This window comes from Meles meles, chromosome 7 (genome assembly GCF_922984935.1).
Source record: "Meles meles chromosome 7, mMelMel3.1 paternal haplotype, whole genome shotgun sequence".
NCBI lineage: Eukaryota > Metazoa > Chordata > Mammalia > Carnivora > Mustelidae > Meles > Meles meles.
Window position 1 is genome coordinate 9,317,779 of NC_060072.1, and position 21,878 is coordinate 9,339,656.

General features: G+C 50.9%; 1 protein-coding gene across 2 annotated transcripts; it reads left to right on the forward strand.

Moving 5' to 3' along the window:
- The first annotated feature begins 9,975 nt into the window (after positions 1-9,975).
- Positions 9,976-21,443, forward strand: DNAL4 (dynein axonemal light chain 4). Of its 2 annotated transcripts, none has more exons than XM_046010567.1 (4): positions 9,976-10,072; positions 17,333-17,543; positions 19,185-19,268; positions 20,604-21,443. In XM_046010567.1, exons 2-4 carry the CDS (start codon positions 17,475-17,477, stop codon positions 20,766-20,768), a joined length of 318 nt encoding a protein of 105 aa, XP_045866523.1. In that variant the 5' UTR covers positions 9,976-10,072; positions 17,333-17,474; the 3' UTR covers positions 20,769-21,443. The 2 variants fall into 2 exon arrangements, with proteins under 2 accessions (XP_045866523.1, XP_045866522.1); XM_046010566.1 differs by lacking the exon at positions 9,976-10,072 and adding an exon at positions 16,748-16,935.
- The last annotated feature ends 435 nt before the right edge of the window (positions 21,444-21,878 follow it).

Consider the following 21,878-nt stretch of genomic DNA (forward strand, 5'->3'; position numbering starts at 1 on the left):
AGGACTTGTTCCCCAGAATAGCTAAAAAGCAGACCCTTTCTCTCCTCAGACCTCCTAGAGCCCTCCACACACACCCCTCCTGCGTGCTCAAGGGTGACCTTACCCCACAGTCCATTGGGGAAACAAAACGAGCATCGCTTCACCATCGCTGTCTATGAGGCCACATGTTCTCCAGCTGCCCTCCTGCACTCAGAGCGAGTCATCCCTGCTCCTACTGGAGGCCCTTGTGACCTGGACCCCGTCCCCCTTGCCGCCTCAAGAACATCTCTCCTGAGTTACCAACTCCTTGTCTACCTTATCATTGCAACAGGCTTGCGATGATGTCTTCCTAGCTCCTCAAACCAAATCCCCCCACCCCAAGCCAATACATACCCCCAGGTCTCATTCCTTCTCTGCTCCTATCCCTGCAAGACTTCTCGCAAAAGCAGGTGTGGCAGGGTCCCCAAGACCACCCTCAGGTTTGATGAGTCACTAGAAGGGCTCACGGGCCTCCAGAAAATTGTTGTTCTCATGGTTATGGTTTGTTACGGTGAACGGATGCAGAGGGAAAAGGCACATTAGGGCGGAAATCCAGGAGAGACCAGGAGCGAGCTTCCAGGTGTCCCTTCTGGGGCTGGGGGTGGGGGAGTCATGGACATGCTTCCTTCCCCCAGCGGTGATGTGTGACACCTGTGCAGAAAATCACATCCAGGGAAGGGGACCTGAGCCTGAGTGTCCGGGGCTTGTACTCGGGGTCAGTCATGTGGGCATGCAGCACCTGAGAGACCTCACTACTCAGGCTTCAGTCCCCGCCCCCACAGGTCAAGCCGACACAGGGTGGAAAAAAAAAAAGGCAGGTGTTTTCTGTAAATCACTTTGTCAACAGAAACCATCTGATACGGCCCAAGGTATACAAAGATACCCTTATCAGGTAGGATATTTGAAGGGCTCAGAAGTTATCTACCAACCACTGGTCAAGGCCCAGTTCTTTCTTTGGAATGGGTGGAGTTTGAGCCCCCTAAGCTGGCTGAGTTAACCCTTTACTACACACGGGGTCCCTAGTCTTCCCCACGCCCTCCCTCTCTCATTCACTCCTCCTCCAGCTCCCACTCTGCCACTGCGCCCACGGCTCACCGAGATCACACTCGTCAAGGCCAAGAGTGACCTCCACATTATGAAACTTCACAGCCAGGCCCGTGTACTCATCTGAGTTGCGCTCACAGCTGCACCGACACATATTAACCACTCCTTCCTTCTCTTAAGATTTCCTTCTCTTGCCTTTCAAAGCACACCTTCCCCCAGTTTTCCTTCCATTTCACGGGTTTGGCCTGTAGTGCAACCAAAGACTGATGTCTGGGCCTCACCCCTGGTGTGTCTGAGGCAGCAGGGCTGGGGGCGCAGCCTGACATTCAGCACCTCTGACAAGAGCAGGCGATGCAGCGGCCACTGGTCCCTGGACCGCACTTTGAGAACCAGAGTTTGAATTCACTGGCTGCTCCTTCTCACGCTCTTTCCAATTCCTCCTTATCTCCCCAACCTCTAAATCTGCAGTACCCCAGGCCACAGCCCTGCATCTCTTAATCCTTGGCTACTGAGACACTCTCTGTTGGGATTCTTATCCAGGATCGTGGCTTTAGTTATCATCTGATGACTTTCAAACCAGGAATCCTTGCCTGATAGGAATCTCCAAATTAATGTGTCCCAAACTCCCGATCCCCCTCGACTTCTGCCCCGGAATTCCACTTACTAAACTGGCTCATGAGCTGCCAGTTGTTCAAATCAGAAATGCAAGAATTATCGATGACTTCCCTCTTTCTCTTGCATATCCGTCTTCTGACTCCATCACTAACACGGATCTCCAGCCTGCTCACTCCTCTCTACTTCCGCTACTGCTCTGTCCAAACCACCATCATCTCTCAACTAGGGGAGGCACCTTCCCCTAGTTCTCAGGGGACATGCTCCTTCTGGTCATTCAGGTATCAGCTTGCCATGCAACAATCGCAGATGTTTTGCTGACCCCTCAGCCTTAAGTCACTGCCTGGTCGCTCTCTGCTGCTCACTCAGTCCTCTCCTCCATGACCCCAGAATTGGCAACTGAGCCCTAGTGCCTCATCTTGGACCCAAACCTGTCAGAGTCACCTTCTCTATCATCTCTTTAACTCTTTCCACAGCACGTACCTCTCTTTGATAATGATCTTGTTTACTTACTCTTAACTGTGAGTCACCAAGAGCGTCAGCCCCATGAGAGAAGGGACTGTATCTGTCTTCCCCACCACACTGTGTATCCAGCATCTGGCAGCAGGGCTTACTGAGTATTTGTTGAATACTAATAACTGATCTATATTAAGTGCTCACTATGCACTAGACATTTGCTGCTCTGATCACTTGACACCTCCTAGTTTATTTAACCCTGGGAGGGAAGTGCTGCTAGAAAACAGGCACAGAAAGGTGATGTGCTTGTCCAAGGTCAGCCAGCTGCAAAGTGGCAACAGTGGGATATAATCCCGCCCGACTCCAGCACAATACCTCAAAGGTTGCATTATATGATCTGTGATTTTTGGATTCCCCTTCACCTCTCAGGGACAGCAAACACTGGTTTGAAAAACAACGGCTGAGGTAGGAGATTTCTGTTGCAGATTAATTCTCCCCGCCAAGAAAAGCTAGAAAAACCAAACACCACATCTGAAACTTCCAGGCATCACGGAAACATCAAGAGAGGTGAGAGTTAAGTTAACCAGATCCCATGGAGAACAGAAGCTCAGAGAAGTGAGCCTGATTTGGGGGGGGGGGGTGCTACAGTTTTCCTCTTGAGGCACCTGCTCACTTACGACAAATGCCCAAGTCGAATAGAGAGCAACAGTTGAGCAGCTAGTTAATAGGATCAAGAAATTGTATGACAAATAGAGGTAAAGATTCCAGCTACAAATTGGAGTTCAAGATAAAGGGCTCTCGGTAAATGACCCAGACTTTCAGTGAGACCCCAAAAGGTTATACTCTGAGAGTCAGGTAAATTGGAAACATTCCAGTCCTCCAAAGACTGAATCCCAGCGTCCAATCCTCTCATTCACTGATTGAATTAAGGTGTCTGCTCTTTCACCAACATCTTGCCAAAAGCAAAAGTAAGTTCTCTCTGGAGGAAGGATAACAACATCATTCAAACTCACATCACATTTTCGTTACACAAGGCTTGGCATCATATCTGAAAACAAAACTGAATGACTAAAAATCAAGAGGGAAAAAAATTTTAAAGGCAAAAGACCTACGCATATGATAAAATTGCATGGAACTAAATACACACACACACACACACACACTCGAGTACAAGTAAAATGCAAAATCTGAATATGATTGCATCAATGCCAATATCCTGGTTGTGATATTCTATAGTTTTGCAGGATGCTACCATTGGTGGTAAGTGGATAAAGGATGCATAAGATCTCTCTGTATTACTTCTTACAACAGAATGTGAATCTATAATTATCTCAAAATTAAAAGTCTAATTTTGAAAAGATATCTTTAGGGAATCCATATGGTGCAGTTGTGAAACGTATACCCGAAAATAATTATGGTTAATACATTTAAGAATTTAGATGACAAATAGAATTCCAGCCGAGAACTGTAAACTCTGAAAAATAATGAAATGGAGATCCCAGAGCTGAAAAATGCATGAACTGAACTCATGAACTCAATAGATAAGTCTAGTACCAGGTTAGACACACTTGAAGAAGGAATTGTGAACTCTATTAATAGATATCTCAAAAGAAATGAGCCAGAGCAAAAACCGAGGGAAAAGAATAGAAAATGCTGGGGGCAGGGAGGGGGGAAAGCAAAAGATTAATGAGCAACGTGGTGAAAGGTCTAACAAGTAAGGAGCCCCAGAAGAGGAGAGAGTAAATAAAGCAGAAAGAGTATTTGAATTAACATCTGAAGATTTGCTCCCAACTATTGAAAGACATGAAGCCACAGATATAAGAATCTCAGGAACACCGAGCATGAAAAATGCAAAGAAAACCACAACTAGGACTTTGATGGTGAAACAGATGTAAAATCAAAGACAAAAAGAAAAATCTTCCAAGGTCCCACAGAAGAAAGATGCATTACTTTCCAAGGACCAATGGCTGGAATAACAACTACCTTCTTAGGAGAAGGAATAATAAAGGAGGACAATAAAGTGATGATAGCTTCAAAGCACTGAAATAACTCTGTTCTAGAATTCCCTATTCATTGAACAGTCTTCAAAAATAAAGATGGCAGGGGCGCCTGGGTGGGTCAGTGGATTAAGCCGCTGCCTTCGGCTCAGGTCATGATCTCAGGGTCCTGGGATCGAGCCCCGCATTGGGCTCTCTGCTCTGCAGGGAGACTGCTTCCTCCTCTCTCTCTGCCTGCCTCTCTGCCTACTTGTGATCTCTCTCTCTGTCAAATAAATAAATAAAATCTTTTAAAAAAAAAGATTAAAAAAATAAAGATGGCATAAAGATGTGTTCAGACAAAGAAAAAAGAACATATTCATCACCAATGGGTTTTGTTACCAACAAAGCTTCTCTGGAGGACAGACTAAAGGAAATTGTTTAAGAAAAGGGAAAATGGGGGCATCTGGGTGGTTCAGTGGTTAAAGCCTCTGCCTCCGGCTCAGGTCATGATCCCAGGGTCCTGGGATCAAGCCCCACATTGGGATCTCTGCTCAGCAGGGAGCCTGCTTCCCTTCTTCTCTCTCTGCCTGCCTCTCTGCCTACTTGTGACCTCTCTGTCAAATAAATAAATAAAATCTTTAAAAAAAAAAAAGAAAAAAAGAAAAGGGAAAATGGTCCTGAGAGGAAGCGTAGAAATTCACAACAGAAAGGGTAAGCATGTGTTTAATCTAAGTTAACACCAAGTGAAAAAAAATAACAATTATCTCCTGTGAGGCTTAAAATTCATAACAACAGAATAAAAGGGGAAGAGGTAAATGCAGTTAAAATGTTCTAATTTCCTTGCATTGCCCTGGACATACTAAAAGTGTTAATTTTATACTAGACTTTAATACCTCTAGGGTCAACATTTTATTTTCCTGGGTTATGCTAAAAGGATTGTAAAAGAATGTGTAACTAACAAGTACAATAGAAGAAAAAATGGAATGATAAAAACGATTCAAAAGAAGGCTTAAAGGGAAAGAAAAAAGGAACACAAAAAGGGCAGAATAAGTAGAAAATGAATAGTGAGTTGACTGCTTTAAACCTAAATGTAATGGAAGTGGGTAATTACATTAAATATTAAAAGGGAACTAGACCAATAAAAATAGGAACCTTGTCAAACTGGTATATGATAGGTTGAAATTTAAAAGACAGAAAAATATGTATTAACACAACTTCATAATATATAAAGTAAAAATTGACAGAAACAAAAAGTAAATTTGACAAATCCACAGTTGTAATGGGATATTTGAACACACCTCTCTCAATAACTTATAAAGCTAGCACACAAGAAGTTCAGTATGAGTATAGAAAGTTTGTACGCAATGATTAACAAACTTGACCTAACAGAGCAACAAAAAGAATAGATATTCTTTTCAATTACATGGGAAAAATTCACCCAAACTGGCCACAGGAGGTAGAAAAATGGTCCCCCCAAATATGTGTGTATCCTGATCCCCAGAATCTGTAAATATGTTATATCACATGGCAAGGGGAATTAAGATTGCAGATGGCATTAAGGCTGCTAATCATATGACCAGAAGATAAGGGGATTAACCTGGATTATCTGGATGGACCCATTGTAATCACAAGATTTCTTAGACGTTAAAGGGAGGTTGAAGAGCCAGGATCAGAGGAATACAGAAAGTCTCTAGAAGTAGGGAAAGGGAAAGAAACAATCTCACCTGTAGCCTCCGGCAGAATGCAGCCCTGGGAACACTTTGCTTTTAGCCCAGTGAGACCCATCGTGTCTCACTTCTGACTCCATAACTATAAGATAATAAATTTATGGGGTGTCTGGGTGGCTCAGTCAGTTAAGCATCCAACTCTTGATCTCAGCACAGGTCTTGATCTCAGGGTTGTAAGCTCACGCCCCACATTGGACTTAGCACCGGGCGTGGAACCTACTTAAAAAAAAAAAAAGATAATAATTTTATGTTGTTTTAAGCCACTATTTTTCCAATTTCTCTTATTCGCGGCTGATCCAATTGCTAATTGATTCCAGGGTGGCCCATCAGCCATGTTGAACAGTAGGAGCAGGAGCAGTACCTGAGATGGTGCAGCTGGAATATTGGCTGAACCTTGACGATTGACGAGAGCTGAGTCTGAAGCAAGGTGAGATCCTATCCACTTCTGCGTACATTTGTTCATGAAACATTTACTAAGCGCCTACTCTCTGCTAGATCCTGTATGTAACACAGAGCTTTAGAGATCAATGGGACAAGGTTCTTGCTCTCCAAGAGCTCACAGGGGAAGACAGAGAATTAAACCATGGAGAAGAGCAATGACAAGAGCAGGCACCAGAGGAGATGGGAGCACAGAGGTCTCTTCTAGCTGCCAGTCATGGAATCCCAGTGTGTACAATTTAGGCCAAATATGTATGGGCTCATATAGCCAAAAGGAGGAAGGCCAGAGAGAGAATGTGGCCAAGGGGATGTGTGAGCAAAGGCAAGGTGAGAAACAGGTTGGAGGGTGCTGAGGGCCAAGAGGGCTGGTGTAGCTGGGGTACAGAGCACAGGGAAAGGAGTAGCAAGAAGGGATGGAGGCACCCATAGGTCACACCATGGGGGAGCCTCAAATGATAGGTCATGGCCTCTGGATATCACCTGGCAGATTATGGGGAACTGAGGAGAAAAGGAAGGAGTTGTTAAAGAGAGGAATGCAGTGGTGAAATTTGGGGTTTATTTTTTTAAATATTTTATTTATTTGACAGAGAGAAATCACAACTAGGCAGAGAGGCAGGCAGAGAGAGAGGAGGAAGCAGGCTCCCCGTGGAGCAGAGAGCCCGATGCGGGGCTCGATCCCAGGACCCCAAGATCGTGACCTGAGCCGAAGGCAGAGGCTTTAACCCACTGAGCCACCCAGGCACCCCAAATTTGGAGTTTAGACACATCACATTGACTGTGACTTGGATGATGGGTTGGAAAAGGGCAAGACTCAGGGAGTCCTTTAAGGAAGTTCTTGCAATAATACAGATGGGATCAAACTGTACTGATCTCCATGCTGTACACATGGGGAGTTCCATGAAGATAGCCAGAAGGGGCTATAATCAAGACATAGGAGCCAGAATCAGGAGGCTTTTGATTGACTTGTGGTGGGCGATGGCAGGGGGAAGTAAGTATGAAGGACATGATCTCTGGTTTCTGATGGAAGCAACTTGGTGCCATTTATTGAGATGGGGGAGACAGGGAGAGCAAGTTGGAGGGAGATGATTAATTCAGTTTGGGGCACATTGACTTTGAAGGGTTTGTGGGATATTCTGGTGGAGATGGCCAGGAGCAGCTGGATATTTAGGTCCGGGGCTCCAGTGAGAAGCCTAATCTGGAGAGAGCAACACAAGAGCGGTCCGAATCTAGGACACTGACAACAGAAACAAGGGAGTAGATGAGATTCCCCAGAGGACAAGACTTAAGGCAGTAATTCTCAACAAGGTATGCATGGGGTGGCATAACTCTCTGGGAGGGTTTGGAATCACCAGAGGGGCTTTCCCAAAGCACCACCCTTCAATTTCAGTAAATACCCTAGAAGTGTGACCAAGGGAAACTCTTGTCGATGAGGATGGGACCTGGGGTAGGAAGAAATTTGAGACCCTTGGTAAGAAGAAAATAGAGTCAAAGTGGGCACAGAGAGCAAAGGAATAAAGGAGCCAGAGAGGAAGAGAGGTTTGAGAAGATCCAGGAGAATGAGGTGCCCCAGATGACAGAGCAGTGACTCTCAACTATGAATGTGCACCAGGAGCACTTGTGACACGGATTCCTGCCGTTCACTGTTCTGATGCCACGGGGCCCTAGAATCCGCATTGTAAAGAGTTCTGCAGGCACTATTTCCAAAGTAGAGAATTTCACGAAGACAGGTGTGGTGGACAGGCTTACACCCCCAGAGGGGATGGGTCCAGCAAGATAAAGATCTGCCGGATTCCACTCTTCAGGAGGTCACCGGTAACCATGGAAGAGGTAATTTCGGTGGTGGCAGTGTGGGTGTGGAAGCCAGATTGCAGTGGGCTGAAGACCGAATAGGAGGTGAGAAACAGAAGACGGCAAACGTAGACCCCTTTTAGAAGTTTGGATGAGAGGCGGAGGCGAGAGCTTCAGCCCCCTCAAAGGCCAACTTCCATCTCCTGGAGAAACTTGGCAAAGAGGATTAGGGAAATCTGGAGGCTGAGTCAGACATTCCATGGACATTCAGAACGCACCAGGAAGGCAATTTGGGAATCGGCAAGGGCCGAGCATACCTCAAGCTGCCAAATCACAAAACCAAACCCACTGTGCCCTCCTTCCGTCTACCCACTCCAAGTGAGTTCCACCATATTCACCGCCCAAGTGATCATTCCATGACTCATATCTGACTATCTCTCAAGTAGGGCACCTACTTGAAACTTCCCAACAGCTACTTTCCCCACTCTCACCCAAGAGAACACCAGGGAACATTCCCAGGGACTACCCAAGTCCCTGACCTTGGCATTCAAACCCCTTCTGACTCTGGTGATCCCTCCTTCCCTCTGCATCTACACCCCCACCCTCTTCACTGTCATCCCCCACTGTCCCATATTCACCCTGAACCCAGGCTTCATGTTATCACTGGCAGTTCCCCAGTGAACTGTGCTCTCCCGCCCTCATCAGCCTACTAGTCATCTTAGACCCAGAAAACTCAAGTACCACCTCCTCGGAGAGTTAGTTACCCCCTCCTTGGAGAGAACCAGCACCTTGCCCACACCTATACCAGAGTATAGGTAGAAAAAAATCTTCTTAGCTACTTGTACACAGCTGTCCCTCACTGGACTGTGTCTTCTCTGGAACCAAGAACCTCATCTTATTCTTCTCTGAATGACCAGCATCTGGCCAGGGCTGAGTTCCCAGAAAGTGCCAGTGATGGGGCACCTGGGTGGCTCAGTGGGTTAAAGCCTCTGCCTTTGGCTCAGGTCATGATCCCGGGGTCCTAGGATCAAGTCCCGCATCCGGCTCTCTGCTCAGCGGGGAGCCTGCTTCCCTGCCTCTCTGCCTACTTGTGATCTCTGTCTGTCAAATAAAGAAATAAAATCTTTTTTAAAAAAAAGTGCCAGTGAATGGGAAGTGGGGTTTCATCTGAAGTACTCATCATGATAAAGTAAATGCTGAAATTACGAAGTTACCCTTTGATCCACCAATCAGGTAATTGAATCTGCAGTTTCTTCTCTCTTTCCCCTTTCCCTTATCCCTAGTTGTATTAATACTTTCAGATTAATTTTCCCTCCTAAATGTAAGAAAAGGCAGGCTCTGGCAACTGTGTCTTTAAATTAGATGGTACAGCGTCTCGTATGGACTCGGAAGTCGTATGGGGGGAGTGCTACCGTGGAAAGGACACCTGGTTCGATCTCAGGGAATTTTTCTTTAATTCTTTCCTTTAACACGCTTCTTAACCTCTCTGAACCTTAGTGCAAATGGGGTTACGAATACCGTTACCTAAAACAATTGTGAGAATCTGGTGAAAGACTCCTTGCAAAGCCTAGTTTTTGTCACGCTAGCTGTTATTAGGCTTCTGAGATCCCAATAAAGTAGTATCTCAGTATCAAGACACCCACAAATTGCATTTGTAATTTCAAATGGCCAAAAGATGCGCCCAAGGTAATACCGCCCGTCCGAGTTCGTTTCTATTAAAACATGAACTTCTGTATCTCCGCCGGCTCCTCAGGCCCACTTAAGACAACTATAACTGAAGCTCCGCCTCCACAGCCTCTAGCCACGCCCCTTTCCGTACAAGCCTTACGTTGTAGGGGCCTTTAGCATTGATTGACACTTTTATTCGCCAATAAAAAGTGAAATTCCCGTCAACGTCCGGTGAGGGGGCAGGACTTCCTTGTTGTTGCTAAGACACTCTTGTTTCGCTCCTTGACAACCCTGGCGGGGGTGCGCTAGCTGCGGCCCCGGCCCCGGCCCCCGCGGGAGCAGGTGAGGCCCCGGGGCGCGGCGGGGAGCCGGGCGGGGAGGGCCGGCCCGAAGCGGGGCAGAGTGGCGTCGCGGGGCGGGTGGGGCCTCGGCCTCCGCGGAGGCCCCACCTCAGTCTCCTGCCTGCTGGTCCTGGTCCCAGATCCTCCCAACCCCCACCCCCACACTTCGGGGACCAGCGAACTCGGCCGTGACAGATTAGCGGTGGCGACTCTGTGGGCTGCTCCTTCCCCCACACACCCGAGGCCCCGTCCCGCTGCGCGGTCCCCCATCCTCCCCGACCCGGCTCCCCCCAGGACCTTGATCCTCCCCCCTCAACTCCCGCTCCAACACACACGTTTCGCGGAGTAATTTCCCCCTCCCACGGCTGGACGGATGGTCGCCATCGCATTGACTCAGACCGCTTGACTTGGACAGTTGGTGACTTGCTAGAACTCCAGGCTGGTCAGGCTGGTCAGCTCCTTCTTTGGGCCTCAGTTTCCCCATCTGTAAATAGAAGCTGGGCTTCGTAAATAGAAGGCCTCTTCGACTCTAAAGTTCTAGGAGGTGATTCTTTGACCCAGCTATCGGTTTCCCTGAGGATGTGCGACCCATCCTCAGTTGCCGGGTGTAGTGAAAAGAACTTGGCCAACCCAATTCGGATTCCCAGTTACAGGACCTTCGCAAGTTATCTAACCTCCCTGGGCTCCAGGCTGAGTTTATATGAAATCAGGATACCATAGGGCATCTCCTCGGGGAATTCTGAGGATAATAGGAATTGAAGTCTAAAGAGCCCAGTCCAGTGTGAATTTAGTATTTGTTATTTCACTTCCTTTGTCTCTTACTTCCTCACATTCTACCCCCCGGCGAGAAGTGTCACCAGTGTCCTTCGTGTCAGCCGTCACTTCTTCCTGTGACCCTCAAATCCAGATCTTCTGCTCTGATCTTTCTCCTGGGCTTCAGTGGTTAGGGATGTTTGGGGGCGGGGGTGAGGGCAGCCCGAGCTGTGTTACTGTGCTGGTTGGACTCAACAGCTTCCCTTCTGTGCCCAGTGATCCGTGATTTGGTGATTGCCTCCTCCTCACAAGACACCTCTACCTGCATGTCTCACCAGCCACGTAAACCCAGTAGTTCCAAAATCCGACTGGCTCCCTTCTTCACCTGTCCATCCGTTCTACTTGACTTGCCCCGTCTTTCTCAGTGGCGAGGCCATCCTCTCACTCACTCGGCCACCCTCCTCTCACTCGGGCGGTTGTCAGTTTCCTTTGATTCTGCCTCCTCGAGGACTTCCCACCTTCTCCATTCCTGAAGCTGCCATCTTGGCTCAAGTCTTGAATGCCTGTCACCGGAGACAGTGCAGTAGCTTCCAAGCTGGTGTTGCCTACCTTTAGTCTTTTCTGTTTACCCAGCCCACCAGAATAATTGTCTGAAAACAATGCAATGTCACCAACCCCCAAGAGACTTCCAAAGGGGTTCTCATTCCCCACTAAAAATATCCACACTTCTCAAGCCTAGGTTTTAGAGCCCTTCTGTACTTCCACAACCCCCACCCCCCAGCATTTTTCCCCAGCCTTCTTTCCCCCTTCTCCTGTGCCACATTCTGTCCTCTAGCCAAACTGGACCATTGGACTGTCCCAGAAAATGCTTTGAGCTTACTTCTTGGTTGTCACTGTGTTTGTTCTTATCTCTGCCCCACCTTGTCCACTTGGCAGGATTCCCACTCAAATGCTGCCCCTGCCACCAAGCTTTTCTTGCTATCCTCTCCCCCCACCCCTGCCCCTTCCAGAATTCTCCTCCTCCCTCTGTCTCTGCATCTGCCTTGTGATAGGTACTGCTTTCTGCCATGAAGCATAGTTAGTTCCTGTGTATGTCTGTTGGTCTCTCAGATCATAAGCTCCTTGAAAGCAGAGACTGTCTCTTGCTTATAGTGGAGTCGTTAAAAAGGCATAATCTTCAAGTCCTATACAGCTGAGGGACTCATAGCTCCTCCGTTTGTTAGCTGGGTAGAAAGTCCCTTTCCTTTTCTCAGCCGTCGTGGCCATGTCTAATAGAGTACCTGTCTAACAGAGTTATTGGCGGCGGGGGCGGGGGCCGGACAGCAAATAAGATCTTGTATGTAGGACGTCCATCCTGTGGCCTTGCTCAAGGTCGGTGTCCAATAAATATTGAATGGATTTGATAGGTCCTCTCTCTTCTCAGGGGGCCAAATGAAATGTAACTTAATCACAAGATAGATATCTGATGGGCTTCTGCCATGTGCCAGGCACTGGTCTTTGTGCTCTGGGGTGTCTACAGGAGAGTAGATGAGGTTCTTCAGCCTCGGGGTGATTGATTGTCTGGACTCAGGGTGATTGATTGTCTGGACTCACGACACACGGCTAAGTCGTGACTGGTTGTGAGATGTCACAGGAATTAATAATTGTGAATGATAAAAGATATAATAGGGCGCCTGGGTGGCTCAGTGGGTTAAGCCTCTGCCCTTGGCTTAGGTCATCATCTCAGGATCCTGGGATCGAGTCCCGCATTGGGCTCTCTGCTCAGCAGGAAGCCTGCTTCCCCCCTTCTCTCTCTGCCTGCCTCTCCGCCTACTTGTGATCTTTCTCTGTCAAATAAATAAATAAAATCTTTACCCAAAAAACCAATAAGTCAGTGCTAACTCCCAATTTATTTCTATAATAATGTCATTCTTGGTCCCTTACATTCAAATCTGTTCTCTTGAGTGGGAGGGGGGGTGGGAAACTGCGTAACCCACTGTCTGTGGGAAGCTTCTGTTCTTGTGTAGAGTTAATAGCTGTGATGGCTATGACTTTTTGCTGTACTTTGTATCTTAACAAAAAATGTTTGGGATTTCATCCAAATTTGGATATGTTGGTGAGGGGGTACCACGTGAGTCAGTATTGCTTATTAGATCAGTTACACATAGAGAAAATGTCTTCATCTCTTCATCTCTCCATCTCTTTCTCTTCCTCCCTCCTTCCTTTATCTTCCCTCCCTCCCCTTAGTCTAAGGCATAGCAAAAGTGTTCACTGGACCTCAGTAAAATGAGAAAAAGTAAGGGCAGTGTTAAAAACAACGCCAACAGCGTGTGTGTGTGTGCGCGTGTGCGTGCACGTGCTCCTGCATTTGTGAAAGGTAAATGGCTTTTCTGAGGACTCTCCTTTTTTCTGCAAGCATCTCCTTCTAACTATTAAAATCTTCCTTTATAGTAGATAATGTGATGCTCTTGCTTAGCATAATTTAAAAATGCAGTCCTGCGTTTGCTTTCCCCTTTCTAGACTGGTCTGTGGAATGCAGATCTTCCGTGTTGTTTCCCGACCGTACCACCATCTGGGGTGAATGGCTCCAGGCCCTTAGGTTCTTCTCACTTCCTCTTGCCAGCTTTGCTCTGTGTTTGCCAGAAGGCAGAGGGTAGACGAGGCCTGGAAAGGCGGAACGATGACCGAGGTACACAAGTGTGTATCCCGGATATGGCTGGAAGCAGGAGGTGTGCCTGGACAGGTGGCTGGACTGGGAGATGCTGAGAATTGAAGCTATTTGCATTTCTGTCTGTCTCCTCCTTGCTTGTGACTGGGGAAATAGGCAGAGAAGGTAGAATTCGAAGATACGGGTTTGGATCCTGGCTCTGTCATTACTGGCTGTGTACCCTTGGGCCAGCCCCCAAACCTCTCTGAGCCCCCAGGCGCCTAATCTGAGAACGGGGAGTGGATGCTGCCCCCACGGGTTGTTGTGGGGCTGAAATGAGACATGAAGGAGAACACCCACTGTACGCACACCACTAGCGCTGGCCCCAACTTGTTCTACAGAATTTCCTTGTGACTTTTGTCCATCTGTGCTCATACTGTGGTTTGCAGAGTGACATCTCAGTAAGTATTGGTTGGTTTGGCTGAATGTTTAGGTGTTCCGTGAGCCCGCATAGAGGCAGAGAGAGAAGAAAGACAAGGCACAGACAGGACGGGGCACTGGCTGTTTCATGGAGATGACAGGAAGAGCCCTGTCTGTGCGCGTCCTGTTGCCTGGGACGCGAGCGAGGCTGGGTGAAGCTCACGGAGGCGCCCTGGGGCCGGGAGGAGAACAGGGGGCTGGAGAGAAGGCACAGCTGCTCCCAGCTTGGTGCACCAGGACGTCCTGGGACTGGGACCCAGCAGATTCCAGGACCCTGGCCGTGGGCACATGTGCATTATTAAAGGACTCTCTTTTAGGCCTGATGGGACTTCTTTCTGGCCTGGAGCTGTCAGGCACATGCTCATTTGCATGGAAGATGGATAAGGTTATTAAAACCTCTGGGTCCGCTATTTTTGGTAGCGTTCTTCCAGCCTGGGTTTTAAATCGCGGCAGAATGACGATAGCTGTACTATAATGACACGGCATCATAAAAGATTTTCTTACTTTTCTGTATTTGGCAGCACATCATCTATAACTGTTCCTTTTTATTCTGCAAGTCTCATCCCTTTTGGATCCCCAGAAGTACAGGTAGAGGTTAGGGAAAGCCATTTGGCAATCGTGGTCCTTCATAAACGTGCTTGGATCGTGTTGATGAAGTCCTGGCTAATGGCAGGGCGGCGGTAAGAGCCACGCTGTGAGAGTAGTGGGCAGAGCTCTGCCATTTCCAAATGCTCACAGGCCACTAATGGGTGCTCGTGTGCATCTCTGAGAACGAGAAGGTGGGTTGCTCCCATTTCATAGAGGAAGAAACCAAGGCTCAGGTTCAGTTACTTGCCCAAGGCTACAAAGCAAGGGAGAGAGCAGAATTCATTTTGGTTATAAAACAATCATTCAGGCTTAAATACTCTGCCTCACGGTTCTCCACACTTCCCCGTCCCCCCACTGCCTCCAAAAAAACACTGTCCCAGTGGCTTTCCCCCTTGGTTCCTGAAGAATGGACTTTGGTAATACCTCTGACCTATCTGGTAGTACCCATCAGGATTCTCGGATCCACAGAGTCCAGCCGCTGCCGCCCTGGCCCTCCCCCAGGGCACACACGTCCACACTCGCCTCTGGATTCCCTTCCAGGCCACTCCAGGCCCGCACTTGTGAGCGCCGAGGAGGAATTGGACCGAACTAAAATATTTAGGCAGAAGAGGCCCCAGCAGCTGCCGAGGACCCGGTGTTCAGTATTTGCAGCTGAAAATCTTGGGAGGTCAACAAACCTGAAAGCCCTTCGCCTTCGATCATGGCTGCGGCCGCCACTTCTGTCAAACCCGGATAATGTGGGGGTGCTGGTGGGCAAGCAAGTGGCCTTGGGGAAAGAAAGCCGGGCGGAGAGGAGGGAATTGGAGATGGGCCTTCATATTAAGGAGCAAAGACCAAACGATTCCCTGGATTTTGTGAAATTAGAAACACGAGCAGAAAGTACAATGAGGTGGTGCCTGGTCGTCGGCCAGCTTCTATGTAGAGACAAAAATTGCTAATATCTGAGCACTCCAGATGCACAGACTTGATGAGAGGAGAGGAGCCGTCTGTCCACGGGGAAATCGGGTGGCGGAGTCGGTGGCAGGCTCCCAGCCTTGTGCGAGGGAGCCCACCAGATGGGGCGGTGCGGATGGCCTGTGAGGCATCAGAGGGAGGAAATGGTGGGCATGGCCCGGAAAAGGGGCGCAGAAAGCTCTGCGCTCGGCCATGCAAGGGTTGAGTTCATGTTAGAACCATGGTCACGGACAGGCCGGACATCAAGTGTGTACTTCACGGCTGGGGTCATAGGAGCCGTGCTGCGGGCAGCTGGCTGGAGGCGGGTTTCGTGGGCACCTCCCAGGTGACAGTGCTGTGAGGAGGACGCAGGCCGGAGACCGGCCGGGAGTCAGACGCCAAGCCCTGCTGCTCACTAGCTGAGACCTGGGGCCGACGACGGAATGGCTTCAGGCCTCCATTCGTGCAGGCCTCCCCACGGGGTTCGTGCAGGCCTCCCCACGGGGTCCCTGCAGCAGCAGGGCGCTAGGAACCGGAAGCCTAGCAGATGTCACCCGTCGTCACTGCCCGTTAGTTACTCTGCGAGGCATCTTCCAGCTTTGGTGGCTGTGCCATGACAACAGACCGATTTGGGACTGTGACACGTGCTGGAGTGACGTTAGCGGGCTGTGTCTGTCCAGCCTAGAGGGTTAAACAGGGTTCACAGCGCGGTGGTTTAGATGCATTTAGATCAGTACTTCTTCTTCTTCTTTTTTTTTTTTTCCGAGGGGCAGAGGGAGAAGCAGACTCCCCGCCAAGCAAGGAGCCCGCCACGGGACTTGGGACTCGGTCCCAGGACCCTGGGATCATGGTCTGAGCTGAAAGCAGACGCTTCACCAGCTGAGCCCCGCAGGCACCCCAGATCAGTACTTCTTCCGAGATGAAAAAGTTCTTTGAATTACAGGATAAATTGAATTGTAGAATAAAGAGAAACACCAGGGTTTCTAGCAATGCTCCCAGACATTTAGAATCCAGGCTCTTCTCTTTAGGAAGAGTCCCATCTGTTATTATATAACTAGATTTGCAAAGAAAAAAAATCCAAACATATGTATTAGGCTTTATCCCTCTCGGTTCATATGCACGCACGTTCTCTCATGTATGTGGCCACGTGCCGGGCCCTGTGTTAGCCGCTTTACATACATTGTCGCATCTGATCTCTTACAGCCCCAAGAGACAGATGTGACTTACTCCGAGGCATTGGAGGCCCAGGGCCAATCGCTTCTCGGCCTTTTGGCTAAGATCAAGTGGAGGCCCAGGGCCACGCTGCTGGTGACGAGTAGAACCAGCACTGATGCCCACGCCTTCCACTTTCTGGACCAGCTGGCCTGAACAGGGAGACCTGGGCTGGGAGCCAGCCATGCCCAGGAGGACATAGATCATCTCTGCTCCTGTTCCTTTCATAAACCAGATTTAAAAGCTCGGAGAGGGGGTACCTGTAGAAGGAGGTACTTGCTTGTCCACAAGACCAGGACTGTCGATCTTGACCTTGACACTTAACTTTCGAACCACGTGTGCGGGGAAGTGAGGCCCGCGTGCAGCAGGGTTCCCGCAGACTTGCTGCATTTGCTCATTGCCGGCTCAAGCTCCAGCCTCGGCCTGGCCCGCAGTCAGTATTTGTCTTGATTATGACAGTGTGGGCTTCTAGCAGCATACCAGTGTGTTCTTACCGGTCCCAGCAGCTCGTGTTGACTCATCCTCCCGTCTGCAGTCTTGCTGGCCATTTGGAAAAGGATGTGGAGGAGTTAAGACGGGGAGGTGTCACATTGTCAGTGAGACATTTCTAATTTGTGATGTATGGGTTTAAAGCCAACTCTCTCTCCTGGTTTTTCCTGTTTTCTACAGCAGCCCTTGAGGAAAGACATTTTCTGCTCCCACCCAGTTGGCAGGGCCTGCTTCCCGAATCTCCCCGGTGTGTCTTAACTGCTGGTGCCCGCGCCTCCTGAAGGCCCCACTCTCTCCCTCCAGTGGTCACAGTGGAAGGATCATGGGAGAAACAGAAGGGAAGAAAGAGGAGGCTGATTATAAGCGACTGCAGACCTTCCCTCTGGTCAGGGTAAGCCACAGGGAGGGAGGCAGGGCGGCCGGCAGGGCCCGCGCAGCCTCGTAGTGAGACAAGGAGCTCGTTCCCCGCAGGACAGCAGGAGGAGGAAGTGAAGGGCTCTGTGGGCTCAGGTCTGGAGGGCTGGGGGTCAACAGCGCTTCGTTCTGTCATCCATTCATTCATTCGACAAGTCTTTCCTTAGGCCCCCTATTACGTAGTCTAGGCCCTGCAGTGAACAAGCCAGAGGCCTGGGTCACATGGAAGAGAGGCTTAAGGAACGTAACTCAGGTAATCAGTGCTGTAGAGAGAAACAAAGCAGGTGTATGGAGCTAGTGGAGAGAGGTTAGCTTCTGGGAGGAGTTCTCTGATCTGACTTGAATAAAGCTGGGGAGACAGCCTTGCGGATGTCTGGGGAAGAGCATTCGAAGCAGGGGAAACCGAGCACAGAAAACCCTAGGTGGGCGTGAGCTCAGCATTTTGGAGGAACAGAAAGATCGGAGTGCCGAAACGGATGACGGGACGTGAGGGCCAGAGTGACAACAGGCCAGGCCTCACAGGCGGGCCAGCCACCCCGACAGCCCCCGTGACAAACGTGGATTCTCCCCTGACTTAAAGGCGAACAGTGGATGCTTTAAACCGAGGAGTGACGGGCTCCGTTTGATGTTTTTAAAAGCTCACTCCAGCTTCGTAAGAATGGATTTTAGGGAACAGAGTGGAAGTGGAGAGACCGGTGAGGGTGCCGCTGCAGGGGCCCAGAGAGATGAGGGGGTGGCTGGGTCCAGGCCATGGTGTGGAAGTGCACACGGTCGCACTCAGGACAGATCCTGAAGGTCAAGGCAGCAGAAGACACTGGCGCCTTGGGTGGCAGGTACAAGGGCACGCGACAGTCAAGATAACTCCCAGGGTTGGTTTTTTCTGGAACTTAGGAGAGAGAATGGTGTCAGTTACCAAGAGAAGGAAGATGGAGGAAGGGTAGGCTTGTGGGGAGAGTCGAGTTATCTCTTAGACATCTCAGGGAGCTGGTCAAGTAGACAGCTGTACGTCGGAGTCTGGAGACCCCGAAGGAGGTTGTAGCTGGGAATGAAAATGTGGGAACCCTCCGCATGGAGAAGATAGAGTCACAGGTTGGGGTGGGAGATTGCTGGAGAAGAGAGAGGGGTGGAGATGAAGCCCAGGACTGTCCCGCCATCCGGGTGGTTGGGGGCAGATCCAGCAAAGTGGGCGAGAAAGAGCAGCCACGGGAAGAAAAATCAGAGCCATCGAGAGAGCCATCGAAGAGAGGTGTCTCTTCGGGCTTTCGGGGTGAGATCCAGCTGCATTCCGGGGCTGCTTCTAAATTGTTTTCCATAACCGGCCTCTCTCCTGCCCGGGCCAGGCTGCTTCCCCATGGCTGCTTCCCCATGGCTGCTGCCTGGAACGCGGTGCTGATGAAGCTTCATGCCTTTGCAGAGGGCCTGGGTGTGAGAGCCCGCTTGGTTCCACTGGATTCCATGCCCCAAGTCTGGAGATGGGTCGCCTCTCTGGGCTGTGCCCAGGGCTGTGCTGGGGCAGCTCCCCAGTATCCGTGCCTTAAGCTTGGGACAGAGAGGCCCAGACCACAAGGCCAGGTCATGGGCTAAGCTTCTCTCTGTTTGTCCCCCACCCTGTCCCTAGCACTCGGACATGCCAGAGGAGATGCGAGTGGAGACCATGGAGCTATGTGTCACGGCCTGTGAGAAATTCTCCAACAACAATGAGGTATTGCCATTGGTATAGGCGGCCTCCTGTGCCTTTGGTGACCCCCGTGGGTGAATCAAGTGGCCCCCGTCCCCACATCCAGCTTCAGAGAGCCCTACTGGGACCTGGCTAGCGCCTTCCTTGGAAGGATTTGAAGCCCGAGGAAGGCCAGGAAGGGAAGGGTCTGGTGCCATGTCCCAGCACTGGTCTGCCGGTCGCAGCCAGCCCTAGAGGGCTCTCCATGATGCCCCTGCCCATGTTTCCTGTCTCAGGCAGGTGTTTCCCTGCCCAACAGACTACCTTTTCCCTTTGGCTCCATCCCAGTGGAGAACAGGGCCCGGCCAGGCATTCATTCATGTATCCATTCATCCATTCCGTAAAGGTGTGAAACTCCATTTCTCACGCCAGTCACTGTTCTAGGTGCTGGGACACGGCCGGTAGGCATTGACGTAGGAACGTTGTTCGTCAGTCTGGTGATGACTGAGAAAGTAACGTGGCAGCCGAGAGAAAGGCAGGCCCTGGCCGATGAGAGCCTGGGCTTTGGGCCAGCCAGGCCTAAGTTCAAATGCTGTCTCCAGCCCTTGCTGGCTCTTTAACCTGGGAAAAGCCATTTCTCATCTCTGCGCCCCGGTGTCCTGATCTGTAGTGGGGGGGTCAGATGCTGTGTCCATGCTGGGCGCTTGGGAGGAGGTGTGTGCCGAGGGGGCCCGGGCCAAGCACCTGGCACTCTGGGGGGGCTCGAAGCACACACCTGAGCCTGGGACTCACCCTCCAAGGCTGGGTCCTCTGCCCCTCCCTAGACTTCTCAAAGTCTAGAAAGAGCCGGCGCAGAAAGGAGTGGGGGCTGTTGCCATCAGTGAGGGAAGCAGTCCAACTTCTCTTCCAGGAGCCCCCCAAACCCATTAGGGGAAAGCTTCTCTGTTCCCTGAAGACAAAGCCGGCGGCTCGCAATGCGGGCAGTCGCATACAGTCTGCGGAGTGCCATCGGGTTGTCATTGCGCAGTGCGGTGTCCCCAGCGCAGCCTGCCGCTGCTGACGCCAGAGACAAGCGCTAAGTGGCAGAGCCCAAACTCGGACCCACGGCTCTGTCTGCGGACCAGTGTCTGCTTCCCCTCCCTCTCCGGTGTCTCCCTGATGCTTGGGGTCATGTCTGTTCTTCTGTTCCTGTGTAATAGCCCCTGGCCGGGGCGGGTGGGTGTGCGTGGGGGGGGGGCAGTGTGGAAACCCTTCCTGAAGGTTCCGGAAGCAGGAGAACAACAGTAGGGCGACGGGCTCTTCTCTTGCCAAGAGTCCCAGAGAGGGGGCTGACCCGTGCGCCCCTCTCCCCCCACGTGACGAGCGTCCTCTTCACTCCAGAGCGCTGCCAAGATGATCAAGGAGACAATGGACAAGAAGTTCGGCTCCTCGTGGCACGTGGTCATCGGCGAAGGCTTCGGGCTGGAGATCACACACGAGGTGAAGAACCTGCTGTACCTGTACTTCGGGGGGGCCCTGGCCGTGTGTGTCTGGAAGTGCTCCTGACGCGGCCCCTCCCCAGCCCCCCGGCCCCGCAGGGCCCTATACTGCTGGCGGGTGTCACTGTCCTGGTCTTTACCGGCCATAGGCAGATGGCCCCAGGAGGAGCCTATCGGCTCATGGGACACTGGCAGCGTCTCCCCTTGTCCTCTGGAGAAGTGATGCCCCCTGCCCCCCAGAACCCCCTTCCCCGATCTGACCCCAGGCTGAACAAACCACTGCATCTCATGGGCCGGTAGCGCCCTAGCCTCCGCCCCCCCCCCCCCCCCCCCCCCCCCCCCCCCCCCCCCCCGCTTTGGCCTGAGGACCAAGCAGCCTTCCCTGGTCCACTCCTGTCCCCACCCCCAGCTGCCAGGCCTTGAGCCTTTTGTACCTGCCTCCACCCCTGTACTTGCACTTGGTAGCCCGGGGCGGAGGGTGTGGACATCACTGAGCCTCTGCGAGGCTCTGGGGCCAGGAGTGCACACGAGGCCTGTTTGCAGGGAATCCTGGCCTGCCGGCTGCCGCTCATCAGGGACCGCATGCTAATTTGTACTTCTTATCTCTGCTGGGTTTTCTATCTTCTTTTTTGAGCGTGGGGAGAAGGGTTTTAGTAGAAGGGTGAATCCTATTTTACACAGCGGTCTTATTTATATAAATGTCTTGGTTTTTACAATTAAAGTGACCAAAAATGGACCTTGACCTATGGCCTCTTGAGGTTTTGGGGGGATGGGCTCAGCGTCCCCGGGCTGTGGTGGGTCCCGGGAGCCCAGGGAGCCTTCGGGCTGCACAGCGAGGCTCCTGGAACGTGTGCCCAGGCACAGCCCTGCTCGCCCCGCGCCCTGCTCCCTCGCCATTGCGTCCCGGCTGGGGGTCACAGGCTGTTGCTGGGGCCACACGGACACTGACTGAGACTCCCTCGGTGGCCAGACGGAGCTGCCATCGCCGTAAAGATGTTTTCAGTCTCACATGATGGAGTTTTAGTTCGAAGGTGTTCGTTCAGCGGCTGCTGAGGTCCAGGCCCCGGGGCTGGGGACACAGAGATGGAAAAGCCCCAGACCCTGCCGTCCCCACGTTCCCCGTCTCACATGATTGTGGAGGAACACTTGAACTCAGTTGTTTCAGTCGGACAGGAAA